The 20,408-nt window shown below is 37.6% G+C and overlaps 1 protein-coding gene and 1 long non-coding RNA gene across 2 annotated transcripts in view; both read left to right on the top strand.

Annotated features, from left to right (window-relative positions):
- Positions 1–18,712, top strand: part of LOC110443736 — a 64,826-nt gene extending 46,114 nt beyond the window's left edge. Inside the window, exons 52-75 of the mRNA XM_021488118.1 lie at positions 281–519; positions 959–1,073; positions 1,533–1,825; positions 2,374–2,485; positions 2,666–2,895; positions 3,207–3,321; positions 3,882–4,138; positions 4,921–5,035; positions 5,404–5,585; positions 6,363–6,480; positions 6,885–7,135; positions 7,741–7,861; positions 8,160–8,470; positions 9,352–9,484; positions 10,621–10,853; positions 11,262–11,373; positions 11,549–11,835; positions 12,664–12,819; positions 13,368–13,505; positions 14,586–14,603; positions 15,039–15,147; positions 15,830–15,918; positions 16,489–16,603; positions 18,505–18,712. Coding sequence (XP_021343793.1) covers positions 281–519; positions 959–1,073; positions 1,533–1,825; positions 2,374–2,485; positions 2,666–2,895; positions 3,207–3,321; positions 3,882–4,138; positions 4,921–5,035; positions 5,404–5,585; positions 6,363–6,480; positions 6,885–7,135; positions 7,741–7,861; positions 8,160–8,470; positions 9,352–9,484; positions 10,621–10,853; positions 11,262–11,373; positions 11,549–11,835; positions 12,664–12,819; positions 13,368–13,505; positions 14,586–14,603; positions 15,039–15,147; positions 15,830–15,918; positions 16,489–16,603; positions 18,505–18,622 — 3,967 coding nt within the window. The 3' untranslated portion in view covers positions 18,623–18,712. The remainder of the gene's footprint in view (positions 1–280; positions 520–958; positions 1,074–1,532; positions 1,826–2,373; positions 2,486–2,665; positions 2,896–3,206; positions 3,322–3,881; positions 4,139–4,920; positions 5,036–5,403; positions 5,586–6,362; positions 6,481–6,884; positions 7,136–7,740; positions 7,862–8,159; positions 8,471–9,351; positions 9,485–10,620; positions 10,854–11,261; positions 11,374–11,548; positions 11,836–12,663; positions 12,820–13,367; positions 13,506–14,585; positions 14,604–15,038; positions 15,148–15,829; positions 15,919–16,488; positions 16,604–18,504) is intronic.
- LOC110443737 lies at positions 16,613–18,050 on the top strand. Its single transcript, XR_002462142.1, has 3 exons — positions 16,613–17,459; positions 17,772–17,829; positions 17,969–18,050. It is a non-coding gene; the product is annotated as an uncharacterized LOC110443737 (long non-coding RNA).
- Positions 18,713–20,408: the final 1,696 nt, after the last annotated feature.

The raw sequence follows: 20,408 nt of genomic DNA, 5'->3' as shown, positions 1-20,408 counted from the left end.
GCTCCAGCAGTTATATATATATATATCAGTATTATATCTGTGAAATGTGAGCAGTGTAGATCAAGTAGATCTTGCGAGAAAATTAAGTTCAGTTTGGTGATAATGATGTCATTTTCTACACATAAATTTAATTCGTAAAAGTTATATTCTACAATAAATATAATATCAGAGTTACATAATTATATCACTCATTTATAAATTTAATTCTGACTATGGAAACACCTGTTTCATTGCACCAACAACTTGAGGCAAAACATGATTAATTGTTGTTGTGTTTCAGATGTCAGAGAAATCCCCAGGTGCCATCATACTGTACTCTGGTACAAGATCCTAAGGATAACTGCTGCCAGGTGCCCTACTGTCCAATCCAACAGACACAGCCCCCTGTCACTGGCAATAACCCCCATCCTACCCCTGGTGGCAACAACCCCAATCCTACCCCTAGTGTCAATAACCCATTCAACCCCTACAACCCACAACAGCCAATCCCTGGACAGCCAGGAACCTTCACCTCCCCAAGTAAGTATCTTGTGGGCCTGCAGGGGTTAAAGTGTTAAAGGTTTTATGACAGTAAGTAACGATTACATGGCAGTTGTTAAAGGTCACATGACAGTAATTAATTATCTCATGACAGCTATCAAAGGTCACATGACAGTTTTTAATGGTCACATGACAGCTATCAAAGGTCACATGACAGTTTTTAATGGTCACATGACAGTTTTAATGGTCTCATGACAGCTATCAAAAGTCACATGACAGTTTTTAATGGTCACATGACAGCTATCAAAGGTCACATGACAGTTTTTAATGGTCACATGACAGCTATCAAAAGTCACATGACAGTTATTAAAGGTCACATGACAATTACCAAATGTTACATGACATAAACATTTACTGGTTGTCATACATAGCCATTTAACAATTAAAACTTACAAATATCAAATGTTTGTGTTTCCAGATATGTGTGTATACAACGGCCAGGTGTACCGTCAGGGCCAGCAGTGGTATGATGGCTGTAACCTGATCTGTCGCTGTGAGAACTCCACCATGGGTTTCTACAGGTGTCAACAGAGGTATGCTCCAGCCTGGTTTATTGGGCACATTGATCTGAAAAATCTAGCGCTTCATGTTGGATTTGCATTTGTCCAGTTGGAATTCATATTGACTATGTATGCCAACTGAAAAGAGTTCAATAATATATTTACCATTTTTGGAATCTGTTCATCTCATAGAAAATCAAATTACACTTATTGTTATTCAGCATTAGATTCAAATAATGTATGTATCGTGTATGTTTTTTAAATGAATAGAACAGCCATCGCCTGGGGAGGGTCAGTGGTACCCAACGTAACAATTATGACATCATAATAATGAGGACGTCAACAATTGGTCCATGGCATTCATAGCCTTTATGAATGCCAACTGAATTTGGTAGGGTTATATAGTGATATAGTGGCAATGCCATACGATGGTAAATATTAGTGTTTGTCTTAAAAGAATTCTGCTTTTAATCATGTTTTTCCGTAATGCAGATGTAGCAAATTCAACAACCTACCCTCAGGATGTACTCTGACAGCTGACCCCAAGGATCCCCAATGTTGTCAGGTGCCTCAGTGCCCCCTCCCACAGCCATCCCAGGGTGTCAGTCCCACCCCAGGGCTTGTGTACCAGCCCACACCAGTTTATGGTGGAATTGAAGGATTTGGTCATCCACCAACCCCACAACCTACTCCACAGCCAACAATGATTGGACCTAATGGAATACCGGTACCTGTAACCTTACCACCAGGTCAAACTCTCCAACCTACTCCAGCCCCTACACCAGGTAATACAATCCTACAACAAACCCTAACCCCATATTAATCACTCATGATGCAGATCTAGCCCATATTTTTTAATCAGTGCATTTAAAATATTTCACCCATTTTCCTGTCATTTTACAGTCACATGTTAGTACAATGTGACTGTTGATGCTATATACTGAAAAAAACTTTAGTTCTGTTAAATTTTTGCCTTTCACCTGTAAAATATTTCTTTCCCTAGTGTGAATTTTTCCCAATACTGCCAACAATGGAAAATACCTATTATTAAAAATTGCACAGATAAATTCCTTTTCTCTCAAGTGTAAATTTTGCCCAACACCACCAGCAGAGGAAAATGCCTGTTAATAAATATTGTGCAGGTAAAATTAATTTCCATTAGTGTAAATTTTGCATAATACTGCCTGCAATGGAAAATACTTATCAAAAATAGCATAAGTAAAATCCTTTTCCCCCTGATAATGTTTCGTGATATACAATAGATGTGTGTGTACAATCATGTCACTTGCAGCTGTTTGTTGACAGATAATTACAAATGACAGTTTTGTTGTAGGGTGTCTATACAAGGGTCGAATCTACTCCAAGGGACAGATGTGGGATGATGGCTGTCAGTACCACTGTGAATGTCTTGATGACATGACAGGAAGATACAAGTGTACAGAGAGGTAAGAAAAACTTTTTCAAAATTTGTCCCTGTAAAATTTTGAGGAATAGACAAAGCTTCTACATGGCTTAATCTGTTTGTTGGTTTGGAATTTGAAGGAAACCGTATTGTCTATTAAATGATTAGTTAATTTATATATTTTTTTTATAAAATAAACACTGTACCGTTTTTGTTTTCTAAGGTGTAACAAGTACCCCAATCTACCACAATACTGTACCCTGGTGAAGGACCCACGGAACCCTTGCTGCCCTGTGCCATACTGTGACCAGACACACACCAATCAGCCCATCCAGACAGTCCCGCCACAGTACCAACCATTCACAAATCCAACTACACCCAACCCCTTCGTCATTCAGCCCCAGACTAATCCACCTATCGGAGGTAGCCGCCCCCCACAGACTGCCACCAGCGGTATGTATATTCACAGTTGCCCTTGCCAAGTTTGTAAAATATTCCAATGTAAAATTTCTGCTCTTAAAGATCACATGGATACTCTGTGATAGTCCTAACTGTATATTATTGACCTTATTGTTGTAGATTGTATCACACTGGATTTTACATGGAATAGAAATTAAAATCTGAGATGCTTTAACTGTTCATTACATCGTTTTAATTCCAAATAACTATGTCTAACTTAGCATAAAGACTGATTTTATTTTTTTTATTTTTGCACTTGAAGTTTGATAAAATTATCATGAATATTTTGTTTTGTGAATGTTAAGGATACTGTGTGTACAATGGAGTCTACTATAAGCAAGGCGAGTCATGGAGTGATGGCTGTAAACGCACATGTACCTGTGATGACAGTTCCCAGGGACTGTACAGTTGTAAGCAGAGGTAAGCACAATACTTCCCTGTATATTGTGTAATTACCTGGTATTACTATATATGGTATGCTGTGTACTACCATATGTATCTACCAATGACATCATGCCCGGTAATAAGCCCACCCATGTCAAATACAGTTCAGTAGAAATTCTAAAAAATGCCAATTCATTGTTCTGCAATAAGGCCACTCCCTAATTTAAGTTAATGGGCTCTTTGCAGGATAATTATGATGATAGTTGCTGTCATGATAAATTTGTCCTTATTATGTTTTGGTATTTTGATGTGATGATCTATTGATATGTTTTATCAAGTATGTGTACAATCCAATCTTTCAGAGAGACTATCCCTATCAAGAGATCAAATATGTTAAGAGACCGCTTTATACACTCCTCATTATAGTTATTTTGATGTTCAGATAACTTGAATTAAGAGACCACCTGCTGTAAGAGACTATTTTGTGGACTTCTCAGATAAGATATCTGAATACATTTTTGACCGTAGCTGGCATTTATAAGATTTTCATGGTTTTCCAGAATACGTAAAAATAATGTTTTGTAATGTCGCTTCAGATGTCCAACATTTGACGCTCTACCAAACACATGTCGTCTGATTGCTGACCCCAACGATCCTTGCTGTGTGGTGCCGGACTGCAACACCTACCCAACACATGCACCGCGTCCCACTTCCCCAGGTGGTGTGCCCATACCGGGTGCCACCTCACCCCTGCCTATTGTGGTTCCCACACCAGTCCAACAGTCCTTTACAGGCGGTAGTCCTAGCAACGGCAACATCAACCCACAATATGGCGGCACCACTGGAAATAACAGTCAGTATAGTACACATGTAGTCATTCCACTGCTAGATTACATACCCATATTAATTTTGGTGTAAACACAATTCTAAATTACTCTTCCTTATTTTTTGGTAACTCAAACAAATTTAACATGGATGATTGTATATATATTTTTCATGATTAAATGCTAGTATTATTATTCCATCAATCTTGATGCATTGTATAATGTAAACTTGAACATTCTTGCATGAGGAAATGTTTTTCTTTTGACTCTTTAAACTGATTGAGGCGTGGAAGTTTATATTTTGGCAATGGCTCTGTCTTCTATATATTCAATATACTTATACAATTCATATATTTATGTTAGTATTGTCACTCTAACTTCCTCAATGTAAAAAATGAAAGCATTTCCACAACACTAGAATTTCGAGTTTTGCAGTAGCTAGACCTCTGAGAGCCTTACTTTAAGTACCGGTAACACATTTTTCCCACCCAGGACTGTAGAATTTGATTAGGGGTACCTCCAATAGAATTGAATTCATAATTTGCATGGAATAAATCGGCAAGAAACTTAACCATGGATAGAAATGATTTATTTTGGATTCTTCAGTTCAGTTAGATTTTGCTATTTGGACCAGGCCTTATAAATATTTAACTGTCAAATGTTATTTTATTATTCATTAAAAGAATTTTGTTATAGCACAGTTTACATACCCAGCTGAAAAATATGATCGTGGAGTTCAACAATATGTTTGAAGTAAGTACAGGTCCGTAGAATTATAAAGGCTGAATTTTCTGATTTCTTGTGATTACAGAGGCATGCGTATACAAGGGTCAAGTTTACCACCAGGGCCAGACCTGGAATGATGGCTGTGACTATCAGTGTACCTGCTATGATGAGGAGAGAGGACAGTACAGGTGTAACAACAGGTATGTGTGAATAATGACTACAAATATGAAAGATGGGTTTGGATAACTTACACAGGTGAAAGATATGATCAGAGAAAAAAAATCACGGGCAAAAGATTTGATTGGATAATTGACACAGGTGAAAGATGGGATCAGAGAATAGTTTTTTCACAGGTAAATGATGTGATTGGATAATTTACACAGGTGAAAGACATGTTCAGAGAAAGATCAGATCAGCGACAGGTATATATAATGCTCATAATAGAAACGGGTTAACAACATATATACAGATATCTGTGATTCATAAATGTAAGGTTATAATTATTTAATGGTATGTTGTTTATGTGTGAGTTTATACATAGTTTTGATGTTGACTGTATATGTTGTAGGTGTCCAGTCTACTACAACCTCCCTGCCCAGTGTACGTATGTTCCTGATCCACGAGACAGTTGCTGTAAAAAGGCGTCATGTGACCTCAACCAGACCCCTCCACCCACCACTCCTACCACACCGTTCCACCTGGTGACAGTGCCCGCTGTGTACCCCACAGCTACTGGCACCAAACCTCCAGGTACGTACGTAGTACACACAAAATTGTTACATCCTCAACTGATACTAACATTCAAATGATTTTATGCAGGTTCCTAGCCCTTTTGGGATGATGGAGCGTTGCATACTTAAATTGAGTCTCCTGTGGTTCTATATACAGTGTTGTAGCCCTTTGTTAACTGTTGGTCACTTTGTCCAGGACATATACACTCTCACCTACAGAAGCCATTTTTTTGTGAGTATCTCTAAGGATATCAGGGTTTCATGGAATCAGGTCCGTTGTGATACTTTATACAGTGTTATGACCCATAGTTCAATTTGTTATTGAAGATGTCCAGAGTTATTTCGGAAGGGGGGGGGGGGGGCTATGGATTGCTTGTTCTACTATATAGTACTTAAGTTTTGAAGAAGGTATTACTTAAAATGTCATATCAGCCTTGCAACTTTGTTGCCTTTTCTCATAGAGAGTCAGTTAGGATGTTTGACAATTAGAAAAGTCGTCAGATCCTCACAAATTTGTTTCAGGAAAAGGACCAAGAAAAGTTACCTCCCAAAATTACAGCACTATAGCTCAAATATGCTGTTCTTCATCATTTTCCTCTTCAATATGAACTATCCTGTTTACTCGCCTGTTTGTTTCTTTGTGGAGTGTGTTGACAGATTTGTTTAAGTACGATGACACTTATCACCGTTTGTTGGCAGATATGTGTAAGTTTGACGACATTATTGACTGAAAAGTGTAAGTTTGATAAAAAATAATAATTCAAGTATGATGGCATTTATTGCTGTTTATTGACAGATATGTGTAAGTACAATGACAACAGTCTACACGCCCAGGGAGCCAAGTGGGATGATGGTTGTGACTACAGATGTACATGTGTAAACGCCACGTTCAACATCTACAAATGTGATCAAAGGTAACGTATACTGTTTTCTCTATGTATTATTTAATCACATGTCTTCAGTGTTTTAGAGTTTGTTTGTTTGGGGTTTAACGTCCTCACAAAAGCTAAGGTCATATGAAGACAGGCGCTGAGAGAGACAACGTCAAAAAGTAAAGAATAGAGAAGTGAGAGGGGAAAAGGCATAGATCCTGCAGTTATGTAAAAGGGAGGAAAAATGCATGGTCAGACCCAAATTCAGACCCTTCGCCTACAACTTTAGACTGATACTCTAACCATTTGAGCTATCTGGTCAAAGGCGATCGACCCAGTCCAATTCTGCTATATTTACAACATCATGTAAGCTTGTATTAGATATGACTAGTTCTCTTGTCTTTCTTGGCCTAATGTTAAACAAGATATTGACTTGTACCCTACAGATGTCAAGCCTTCTCTGGTCTGCCTTCAGCCTGTACGTTGGTACAGGATCCACAAGACCGGTGTTGTAAGAAGCCAGTATGTTCCACACAGACAGGCATCAGTCTAACACCTCAGTATGGAGGCATCAACGGCTCCGCCACTCCCCCTCCTCACACCTTAAACGTTCTCCCCATCGGCACACACGACATCTTCACAGGCTCCAACTGGAACAAGCCAGGCATTGGACCAGGATATACTGGAGGATCTGAAGGTAGACTGCTCTCTGTCAAAATAGCCTTGGTTTAATCAATATTTATTTTCATTTGTCATATATAATATGTACATAAGTACATAGGAATAGGATCTGGCAACAAGATTTTAAATCTTTATATGTAAAGCCATCTCCCTTGCAATGAAATTACATTAAAGAAGTACTTCATCTTACAGTTAATTGATACACATAACTCAAAATACTCTTAACATTAAAATGTCTCAATTACAGGCCTAATGTTGAAATTAAAATCTTCTGTCAAAATACACTCTAGCATAAAGATGTCTCAATCACAGGCCTTATGTTGAAATTAAATAAAAAGTTCTGAGGTAGGCTGTTTCCTCTGTAAAAATACTCTTATAAAAAATGAAATTCTAAGGAAAATGAGAAGGAAATAGGACATGGAAATATATATATCTTGGCATAAATGAGAAAGCAAATGAAAAGAGGGGCATTGTATCAAAGTTTTACTGTATATGTATTTACAGTGTTAAGCATTCATCTGTCTAGTCTGGGTTGTAGATGTTTTGCTATGCACGTTTACAAGCACATGTCCTTCTGTTTAACCTGCATTGTAAAGATTCTTTAATATATGTGTTCTACAGGATTTGGTGTGTGTGTATACAAGGGAAAAACTTACAAACAAGGCCAGTCTTGGAGTGATGGATGCGACTACAGTTGTACTTGTGAGAACTCTCAGAAGGGAGAATACAAATGTATCTCAAGGTAAACACATTGTAACTGAGAATTGGAAATCTTACTATATTTTCAACATTGAAACAAATCAAAGCCATCTTTTTTGTATTTCATATACATTTGTGACATCTGTCTCAGGTAAACCGACTTGTGTTAGAGCTAAATAAAGGAACTTTTAACGGCAGCTTACTTTTTCAGGGATAAACTTTCTAATTAGTCTCGATCATCAGAAACTAATATCTGAATTAATGTGATAAATAGATAAAACAAAAAAAAATCTCAATCTTTTGACTATTCACCTTTTTAAAACTCTTTTGACTTCGATCAGGTGTCCCCAACTGCCGTCGACGTTGCCTAGCTACTGTTCTCAAGTTTCCATCCCGGGAGAGTGCTGTCCTCGCCTCACCTGTGATGTGGCTGGCCTCCAGGACCTGTATCATGGTGGTTCGGAGGTTCTTCCCACACCTGCCCCTACAGATATCTTTGGTAACCTTCAGACACTTCCACCAGGATACAGTCAACCATCTCAAGTAATCAGCGGCACAGGAACAGGAACACAGGGAACCATTTCTGGACAGAAGCCTGTCAGCTTCCCCAATGCCTTCCCCATCTTGCCAGTGCAATTCTCTCAAGTCACACGTAAGTATGTCATTTCTCCCAGGTCATACATAAATATGTTGATTCTCCCAGGCCACCTGTAAATATGTTGTACATTATTTGTATCTTCCTGGTCACGTATGTCATTTCTCCCGGGCCATACATAAATATGTTGATTCTCCCAGGCCACCCGTAAATATGTTGTACATTATTTGTATTCTTCCTGGTCACGTAAGTATGTCATTTCTCCCGGGTCATACATAAAGATGTTGATTCTCCCAGGTCACCTGTAAATATGTTGTACATTATTTGTATTCTTCCTGGTCACGTAAGTATGTCATTTCTCCCGGGTCATACATAAATATGTTGATTCTCCCAGGTCACCTGTAAATATGTTGTACATTATTTGTATCTTCCAGGTCACTTATAAATATGTCAGTACTCCCATGTCATACATAAGGAAGTACAATCTCCAATTCACATGTAACTACATTTAATTTGTCAATACACCCAAGTTACAATTTTAAGAACCTTAATCCTTCAAGTTCAAATGTACATTTGTCAATCCTCAAGTCGCATGTATGTATGTTAAATAACAATTTCATCATTTTCAACTCATTTCAATCTATTTGCTAAGTTGTTGGGAGAAAAAAAAGGAAGAAGGAAAAATTCTTTTTCACTTAAAATTGATGTTTTTGTTATCATTTTTCTGGAATAAAAGCATGTAAAATGAAATGAGAAACAAAAATTGGTTAACAAAACTAAGCGTTTAAGTATATGTACTAAAGTGTACACTACAGATTCATTCTGGTTATAAGTGTTTAGGTGTGTGAGTTTAAATATCAGTCATTGACAGTGTGGTCAGGATGTTCCATCAACAGTAACCGGTATCAAACAAGACGGATTTTTTCTTTCTTTTCTAGAGCAATGTATCTTCCAGAGCAAGGCTGACGGATCATACCATGTGTACGATGAGGGAGCGAAGTGGGAGGATGGCTGCGATTTCAACTGCGTCTGTAAGGATGGCAGTAGTGGCTACTACGAATGTACTCCACTGTAAGTTTACCTAATGACAACAACAATGAACTCCACTGTAAGGTTACCTAATGACCACTACAATGTACTATGCTGTAAGGTTACCTAATGACCACTACAATGTACTATGTTGTAAGGTTACCTAATGACCACTACAATGTACTACACTGTAAGTTTACCTAATGACCACTACAATGTACTATGCTGTAAGGTTACCTAATGACCACTACAATGTACTACACTGTAAGTTTACCTAATGACCACTACAATGTACTACGCTGTAAGGTTACCTAATGACTACTACAATGTACTCCAATGTAAGGTTACCTATTGACAACAACAATGAACTCCACTGTAAGTTTACCTAATGACCACTACAATGTACTATGCTGTAAGGTTACCTAATGACCACTACAATGTACTACCCTGTAAGTTTACCTAATGACCACTACAATGTACTACGCTGTAAGGTTACCTAATGACCACTACAATGTACTCCAATGTAAGGTTACCTAATGACCACTACAATGTACTCCAATGTAAGGTTACCTAATGACCACTACAACGTACTCTGCTGTAAGTTTCCCTAGTGACCACTACAATGTACTCCAATGTAAGGTTACCTAATGACCACTACAATGTACTCCAATGTAAGGTTACCTAATGACCACTACAATGTACTCCAATGTAAGGTTACCTATTGACCACTACAATGTACTCGGCTGTAAGTTTCCCTAGTGACCACTACAATGTACTCCACTGTAAGTTTACCAAGTGACCACTACAATGTACTCCACTGTAAGTTTTGCTAGTGGCTATTGCGAATACTACGAATATCCTTCAATATTCACACTTTCAGGATGAAAATGAAACTTGTAGGTATCTAGGATTTACAAATTCAATTGAATTTCTAAGATAAAGAAGGGGGAGAGAGGGGGAAGAAAACACTCGACCAGGAAATCACTAGAAAGGGTTTTTCCCCAACATCCAGTTTTTTTCAAGTTTTACGAGTTAAAGATGGCAAAGTTAACACTATATATATTCCATTATCATAAGTATTCTAATTGAGAAGGAAACCAATCTTAAAAATGATCATTCACATCACTGTTTGTGTGAAGATGACTCAATGTTTTGTATCTATGTTTGTCCTTGTATAGGTGTCCTGTGTACAACAACCTGCCATCAGGTCGCTGTTACCTTACCAAAAAGGATGGTGAGTGTTGTGCTACACCTTTGTGCCAGATGTCCAATGGTCAGACCATCAATCCTCTGACAGAAAAGTCCAACTACACCCTATATGGTACCATCAATGGAGGCTACACTGGCATCAGTCCAAATCATAATACCTCCTTCTCTTACTTCACCAACAACTACACCAGTACACAGAAAGGTAGGTTTTCGAATTTCACGTTTATAATATAAAGATAAACTTTATTTACTTTACAATAAATATGAAACAAGTTAATATAACTTATATTAATCATTCTAGTTAGCCCGGATGTTAGTGCGAGAGGGGTCTTAATGTAGGAGGAAACTGGAGAAAATTCACATGGTCGGGCATGTGACCGCCTTGGTGATAGTCGAGTGCGTTATCCACTGCACCACCCAGCCACTTCTATAACTCTGCTATATATTCGAAAGATAATATTTGGAATACATTGAATGAAAAGTTCTTTGAGTTTAAAGCGTTCAAATGTCTGTTTAACCGCATCAAGTCCACTTCTATACCAGTTGAGTTAAGTGAATATATACGTGAGAATCACCTAACTTTCAACGTGTTTTAATAAATGGTTTACAGAGTGTCTGTACAAGGGACGTTCCTATCTGCCTGGTCAGCAATGGAGTGATGGCTGTGACTTTGTCTGTAACTGCCATGATGGAAACCCAGTCCAGTTTGAGTGTCGTCCCAGGTAGGTGTTCATTCATTAAAGGAATCTTAAGGGTCACTGTGTCACTACCAAAAATTCTAACTTTTCGTTAGAGACTCTTTTTCTGATTAAGAGATAAGGAGATATCTAATTGTGTTGTTTATAGATACCCTATATTTATTAAGAGATATTTTAAGTATGTTTGTCTTTCTTATAGATGTCCAATTTACACGTCCCTTCCGTCCTTCTGTCACATGGAGAAGGTAGCAGGTCAGTGTTGTGACCAAGTCGTCTGTGACCAGTCCACCTCCTCCTCATCGTCTCAAACATCAGGTGGCACTGGTACAGTTCCACCTGGTGCCATGAGCACCCAGACCAGCAAACCAACCTGTAGTTGGTGTAGGGACCAGATTGACAACTGTCCAGCTTATGGCAAGGAGGCCTGCGTATCCCCCTACAAGGACTGGGCCACCAGGAACTGTGAAAATTACTGTGGCTTCTGTGGTGAGTGATTACTCACCACTACATTGTGGTACATCATAGGCCTTTACATTACCCATTCCCCAACACAAACCTTAGGCCAACAAGATGCTGCTTACCTTCTCAACAGCTTTGTTGTGAACATTGGTACTTTGGGTTGTTATGCTTTTAAGTTGTATATTTGATTTTATGATTTTGTTTTAATGGGTTTTTTTATGGGAGTAATGCCCTTTCTTCTAATTTTTTAATGTTATCTCAGTTGAGTTAGCACGAGATTGAGATAACTTGATCTCACCCAGTTACTGGTAATGAATTTTTTTCTTGCACCCTTTAGTTTGAAAACCTATTTAATATCACTGTAATCTACAAATATAGCCTCTTCACCTAAAGCTGCGTTTGAATGCTTCAGAGTAAGCAATGTAGTCCTCCCTTGCAAAGAAGAAAACATGTTTCACAGTGTAGACTTTATTTTATCTTCAACATAAGGAATATAACAACATAAGAACAATACATATAACGACAAAACAAAATACATTGTACACAAATTGTAGAAGTGTAGTTTTTGTTAGTATTACTAGGATATATTGCTTTGTGAAAATTCTGTGAAATGTGGCAGAAAGAGGCCAAAGGGATCAAACAACTGAAAATCATGTCTTGAGTATGTGTTATAGTAAGGGACTTGTATTGTATCATGACTAGTCCAAGTTTTGCAATAGAGGATATATAGATATTCATTTGCATTACTTAAGAATGCTTTTTAATCGTTATTAATATTCCTTCTTAACATGTGTACCTGAAAGTTGTGATGACTGCTCCTGCTGTCTGATTATTAATGCTGATTATATTTATCAGACTGTGATCACACCAAACCACCACCCACCACCCCAACCCAACAACCGTTGTCCTGCCGTGACACGCTGGATAATTGTCCAGCCTTCGGCAAGTCTTCCTGCACAGGCATCTTTGAGAACTGGGCCCGAATCAACTGTAAAAACTTCTGTAACTACTGTAAGTATTACTTAATTTGTTCATTAAGATGTTAGGTTGTTGCTAATTTAGGGTCAGTTTTAAATATGTTGTTTCTCATTCAGAGACCAGGTTAGAAGTATTTAGTTCAGAGACACAAGGATAAGCCTACTGTAGTTGTTATAGTTTGGAAATAAGATTGGTGTAGTTGTCACAGCTAGAGACTAGCATTTGCCAAGTTGTCACTGATTGAGACTAAGATTTGTCAAGTTGTCACAGCTAGAGACTAGGATTTGCCAAGTTTTCACTGATTGAGGCTAAGATTGGTGTAGTTATCGCAGTTAGATTAGGAAAAGAATATCTCACTATATTTTCAGTGCGCTTGAACTCGATTGTTAGGTACTATACATTCTCAATAATGAATTGTGATGCTATATAACTTCTAAACCTGAATGTTTGTTTACAGTTATACAACACTGGTATGAGAAGACAATTGCTGTGACATCTTAACATGAAACAAACAACTAAATAGAATGTTGAATAGTATTTCCACCATTACCACTACTTGTGTTTGTTACTTGTTTGTGTAGGTCCTACTGATGGTGATAACGACTGTGCGGATAAGCAGCCTGCAACTTGCCAGAGTCTAAAGGCCACCATCTGTACCAACCCATCCTACGTTTCCTATGCAGAGTCCAACTGTCAATCAACTTGCGATCTCTGCGATCGTAAGTTTGACCTCAAAAGACATGATATCAAAGTTTTACCTTTTACGCAAACAATGTATGTATTAAACGTGTCGCAACGTTTCATGACTAACTGGTCCCTTTGTCAAGCTATGACTGAGTGAGCGATTTGTAATATTTACCTGTACAACGATGTGACGAAATTGTATATTTTTCATGTCACTCGACCCGAGACTTTTCGCCTAACGATAGGGAGCGTATACACACAGCATCAGATAGGTTACAGGTAGGGTGTAGATCTAGTCCCCTCCCCTGTTATGTCAGTATCGGGTCATACAGATGACCCAGTTGGTGTCCCCCCTTGTCTCTGTTCATCTTCTGAGTTTTCCTGATTTTGATGGCTTCTTTGGTTTGTCTTATCTTTGGGTGTTAAAAAAATAATAAATATTAAAAATAATTATAGTAGCTGAAAAATACACAACTATTATTATCATGACTGTGCTTAATTAAATAATAACGTATTTTCAAAAGTATTCAGTTTATACTGAATCTAATATTGTAAACATAATCAGTTTAATACATAGTGATATCAATTATAAACAGGTCTAAAGACATATTTGAGTGTAAATTTGATCTCAGCAGAAACTTGATTGCAAGTTTGATCTCTTCTGTGATATGTAAATTTGAGCTAAATTAAGATACGTTTGGGCTCTTTGAGTATAGGTTGGACGTGTCATTAACGAAACATTATTAAAGTTTGACCTCTGTTAGGCCAGGTTGACCTCTATCAATTTTTTGTTCATTTTCACATCACAAATGCAAAAATATCATAAAAGATTTTTTTAAACATTTTTATCTAGCAAGTCTTTCATACTTCAATCAAAAGTCAATTATATAATTATGATCAGTCATGATGATAATAGTTGTGTATTTTTCAGCTACTACACTTATTTTTAATATTTAAGTTTTTAATACAATGTACTAAGTTTTTGATGGAATATGTATATTGATGTGTGACATAGATGGTTTTTGATCTCAAAAAAGTACAAACTCGTTGTCTTCATGTTTCTGCATCTGTTAAATTTTCTTTATGATAATTTAGTTTGTTTTAATTTATTGTAGTTGGCACTACAGCACAGCGTAAGTATCCATTTCTTTACACAGTAGTTGACATTAGACAGTAATTTCAAAACTATTCAGTTTATTCTGGATCTAATATTGTAAACATAATCAGTTTAATACCTAGTGATATCAAATATAAACAGTTCTGAACACCATCATACACTGTTTCAAGTGGTTATGTAAAAGAAATCATCTTTTATAAGACAATGACTTCAATAAAAGATATATTGATAGCAATCTTGAAAATAGTATCTTAAACATCGGAAAAATGCATTTAACCCTTTCACCACTGTGGACCATAATGGACTTATCCTGATCAATGCATGGTAGAGTTAACAAAAGTGACATTGGGGTGAAAGGGTGAATGTATTTATGATGTAGCAGTGAAGTTTTAAAGGCATTTGTAAGAGACGATTTATAGGTATTACTGAGTTTGCCTCTCTCTTCCTCCAGCGGCTACCTGTATGTACAAGGGAACTAGCTACATGTCTGGAGAGACATGGAAGGATGGATGTGACAAGAACTGTTCCTGTGACAATGGAGTTTACAGTTGCAAAGATTTGTAAGTAATAACTTGGCTACAGTAAAATGTAAATAACATACTGTGCATAAACCTCAGAATTATTACACAGCCAACTGTGTTTTTATTATGTGCTGAAAAAAAGAAAAGAAAAATGATATTGGAGAAATAATGTATTAAGTGAAGGTCTCCTGTTTCATTTCAATATTTCTACAATGTATGTATGTAAATTTGTGATGGTATCTTTCACATCTTCATACCCAATGTCTAGGTCGCTTTTGCATAACCAGTTGGAAAGTTTCAGGTGGCACAGAAATGTTCCATGATAAACGAATGCACATAAAGAATCGTGATGGAGTTATAGACAGAGCTAAACGAATAACATATCAAAAGGATATGTCCTTCTTTCACGTGTGCACTAAATATGATATTCATGTGAACTGACCACAATGAGAGTTTCAGAGGTTGGCAACTATGCCAGAGGTCATCCTTGGTTTGATTTGAGCCTGCTGTTTTCTTTCAGGGTTCAGCCAGTTAATCTGGTTTAACCAGAAGCACGAAAGCAGCCTTAGAATCCATGCTATGTGAAGCGTATCTCTTTTCAGAGAGATATTGAGAAAGCAGTAAAATGGTGGTTTCAACTTAGTCTAAACACTCCTATAATTCTTAACCTTGACATAATGTTAATTTGGAACTGAAGTAACAAGATAATGTTTGTTTACAGGTGTCCTAAATATGTTGATCTTCCCCCTAACTGGGTCTTGAAACATTTTGAGGGTCAGTGCTGTGACATAATTGAAATCGCTCCTCAACGTAAGTACCCTTGCTGAGTTTGTTTGTGGGAATCGGAAAATGATAGTCTCTGGAGCAGAATTTCTTGTAAACGAATTAATAGTAATTTAAAGTAACAGCTATACAAACCTTTGTTTCCGGATATTATCTCAACAAACTAACAAACTATTAATTTTTCAAAATTTGACATGGTGATATGCTTATTTGCAATAGGGGGTTTAAACCAGTTTCTAAGGTTCAAGGTCACTGTTACTAAAAATAGACCATTGGGGATTTACTCAGGTGCATAGTGAGGTCCTTGCTGACCTGTCACTGTTCTTATTATTTTTCTATCATTATTAGGTAAATGAGTGAAGTTACACTAGTGTGAATGGTAATGTAATTTTGATGGCTGTATGTACATTGTACATGGGTTTCAATACTAAATAATGTGAGGTGTACAACATTCATCAAGCTGCCTCTTAAAAGTCAATATCAAGGTTGTGTTAAGGTAAAGTTCTCCAATGTGCTATGGAACTAAATAAAAAGGTAGGTAGGAGACATGTGTTGCTTTGTTTCACTAATTTGTGACTTTTGTTGCCTATCTTTTAGAATTGTGCAATTACAAAGGCAAAGCCTACCCACAGGATGCTCAATGGGAAGATGGTTGTACAAAGAAGTGCAAGTGTACCGATGCTGACCAAGGACTTTATGAGTGTAGAGATAAGTAAGTGGAAACAGTTTGAGATGTCACATGGCAATTGATTGGTCAATCAAAATAATGTGCAATAGTATAACCACAGTATACCATCCGTAAATGTCTCATTTTCATATGAAGCAAGGATGCCGATTGTTAACGATGTCAATGACCCTGACACATGATGAGATTGATTATTAATGACTTCATCAACAATAGAGTAACCTGAAAGGTCAATATAATTCAGCCTCACTTTGAATATTCCTGATTTCATCAATCCACGGCAGAGACCAAGATTTTGAAGAAAATGCTCAAGAATATCTTAAAATCGTTGTCTCTTTTGGTGATTTTAGCTTATGAATTAGAATAATCCTACACTATTTTGAGTTTTCTGTTGGTATACCGTGATTATACTATCGGAAATATCCATTTTACTGGGTCTGCTCCATGTTGCAAGTAAAATTCAATTTGTGACAGTATAATCACGATATACTGCTGCATATCTCAATAGAATTAAGCTTTATTCCCTAATTAGAAGATTTTTAGAAAACAGAACCCATTTAAAAAATTGGGCATGATGTGGGCATGGCACCTAAAAACATCTATGTCAAATCTTTGAAATTTTGTATTCTGGTAGTTAATATTAAACCAATTATGACATCTATGGAATAAAGATATTTACCTGTACCTGTCCATTCTTAGCTCACCTGACTCATCAAGGTCTGTTTGAGGAAATATAAAAGTAAAAGTACTTCCTGAAATTACTGCTTATAAAGAATGCAGTGCTATTGATCACCATTGACCAGATATCTCAGTTGGTTTGTGGTCTTACATTCCAGGCTGATCTTCACTTGTTCCACTAGGTATTGAATTAATGGTCCACTAGGTATTGAATTAATGGTCCACCAGGTATTGAATTAATGGTTTGTGGTCTACATTCCAGGCTGATCTACACTTGTTCCACTAGGTATTGAATTAATGGTCCTCTAGGTATTGAATTAATGGTCCACCAGGTATTGACTTAATGGTTTGTGGTCTACATTCCAGGCTGATCTTCTCTTGTTCCACTAGGTATTGAATTAATGGTCCACTGGGTATTGAATTAATGGTCCACCAGGTATTGAATTAATGGTCCACCAGGTATTGACTTAATGGTTTGTGGTCTACATTCCAGGCTGATCTTCACTTGGTCCACTAGGTATTGAATTAATGGTTTGTGGTTTACATTCCAGGCTGATCTTCACTTGTTCCACTAGGTATTGAAATAGTGGTTTGTGGTCTACATTCCAGGCTGATATTCCCTTGTTCCACTAGGTATTGAATTAATGGTTTGTGGTTTACATTCCAGGCTGATCTTCACTTGTTCCACTAGGTATTCAATTAATGGTCCACTAGGTATTGAATTAATGGTTTGTGGTCTACATTCCAGGCTGATCTTCGCTTGTTCCACTAGGTATTGAATTAATGGTCCATTAGGTATTGAATTAATGGTCCACCAGGTATTGACTTAATGGTTTGTGGTCTACATTCCAGGCTGATCTTCTCTTGTTCCACTAGGTATTGAATTAATGGTCCACTGGGTATTGAATTAATGGTCCACCAGGTATTGACTTAATGGTTTGTGGTCTACATTCCAGGCTGATCTACACTTGTTCCACTAGGTATTGAATTAATGGTCCACTGGGTATTGAATTAATGGTCCACCAGGTATTGAATTAATGGTCCACCAGGTATTGAATTAATGGTCCACCAGGTATTGACTTAATGGTTTGTGGTCTACATTCCAGGCTGAGCTTCACTTGTTCCACTAGGTATTGAATTAATAGTCCACTAGGTATTGAATTAATGGTTTGTGGTTTACATTCCAGGCTGATCTTCACTTGTTCCACTAGGTATTGAATTAATGATGTGTTCCATTGTTTTACTTACAGGTGTCCAATCTGGCAACTACCTGACATTTGTCACTGGGATCCTCCAGCAGCTGGAAAGTGTTGCAGACAGCCCAGTTGCCCACAACCCTACCAGGTACAAGGGTACCCTGACGAGTAGACACACACACACAAAGTGCATTTATTATTTATTTCACCTTTTATAATTATGTTACACTGCACTTAATGAAATGAAGTTTTGTACAAAGAATTTGGTTTTTGTTATTTTTAAGTGTGTGAATCAAGTTAGACAGAAATACTAAAATGTAACCTTTTAAAAGGTTCAAACAAATTCTAGTTAGCTTGTCTAAAAGTGCCAGTGAGGTTATGCCAAAGCATTGCATCTGGCAACCGTCCGTCAACTTGTTCCTCCTTGTGACGAACTCAATGGATTTCAACTAGATTTGGTAGGATTCATCCTTGGGACCAGAGAATGAATTGTTATATAAAGGAAAAGTGTATCCCGTCTGGGAGCTGAGGCCCAATCGAGGGAAACTAATGGATTTTAACCTGCAAAAGACAACTCCTGAAGGACCTGATGGAATTTAATCGAACTGAACTTATAACATCAGTAAGACCAGGGCCGTTTTCATATAAACGGTTGGACCGGTCGGTCCACAGCTGTTGTTGCCATCTGGCGAGTCTTGCAAAGCCTGCTTAAACATTTGCAGGTCCGCTAGGATTTATACCCGAAATTGTTACATTTATAAACCAACAAACCGGTTGTTCCCCATAAACAAATAGGACCCAAGAAAGCTAATGTGTAAATAAAGGCTGTAACCTTCTGGTGGGGTAAGAGGTGGGGAGCATAAATAGAGCAAAGGTAGGCAATTTCATTTTTCGAAAGCTAACTCTTCTTGATGGACAAGTGAGGATTTTTACTGTATTTGGTCTGAAATATCATATAAGCGAGGCAGTTATATTTCATATAAAGTTTGTGAGCCCCTGGGGCCAAAGGGCAGGGCATAAGATTGGCCCAGTATAGGAAAAATATAGGTGATTTAATCTTCCAAAGCCTACTTCTCCTAACACACAGACTCTTACTATACTCGTGAGTGGTCTGAATATTTCCTGGGGCATATATAAGTACAATATCTGTACAACTGTTAGATGTTAAGAAAGGAATACAGTAACGGATGGTCAGTTAATAATGCACTCACCTTTCACTAAGGCGTCCTGGGTTCGATACGGAGGTAAAAAGGAAAGGTATTGGGTCACCTATCAGAACATGTGGATTTTCTCCAGCTACTCTGATTTCACCCCACATTAAGACCCCCCCCCCCCCCCCATATGTGCTAACATCCGGGCCAGCAAGAGTGATTAGGTAATATAAGTTGAATTACTCGTTTCATAATTGTTGTAAAATAAATAAAGTTTATATTTAAGAATACAGTAATGCTACCCCGATTGGTTTAGGTATCTGGCCCTGGGGATTAATCTCTGGGTAATAAATTTGAAACAGTTGAGATTCCTATCCCATAACCATATGAATTTGTATACAACTGCTGGGCATGAAGAGACAAACACAATCTATGCAAAACCCCTCACTCAACCTGAACCCCCTCCCCCCATCACAGATAAAACATCATAATTCTATAGTCTTTTTTAACACATTTAACACTTTTAACCCTTGTGACCTTGAAAAAAGGTGTGATAATTTATTTGAACAAGAGGCCCAGATGGCCTGTATCGCTCACCTGGATACCTAAGCAATCATGGCAAACTATTCTCCAAATGAGATCAAGGGAATATGCCAGACCACAAGGCCAATCCTTGTAGCATAGCTATATTAGATTTTTCATGCCCAGCAATTTTATGTATGGTTATGGGGTGGGGATCTCAACTGTTTCCAAGCTTTGACTCAGAAACTAGGTCCCTAGAGTTGTGGCCAGACCCCAGGATCGATT

This window comes from Mizuhopecten yessoensis, unplaced genomic scaffold (assembly GCF_002113885.1).
Source record: "Mizuhopecten yessoensis strain PY_sf001 unplaced genomic scaffold, ASM211388v2 scaffold716359, whole genome shotgun sequence".
Classification (NCBI taxonomy): domain Eukaryota; kingdom Metazoa; phylum Mollusca; class Bivalvia; order Pectinida; family Pectinidae; genus Mizuhopecten; species Mizuhopecten yessoensis.
Note: the sequence above shows the minus strand (reverse complement) of the source record. Positions and strands in the feature narration are given on the sequence as shown.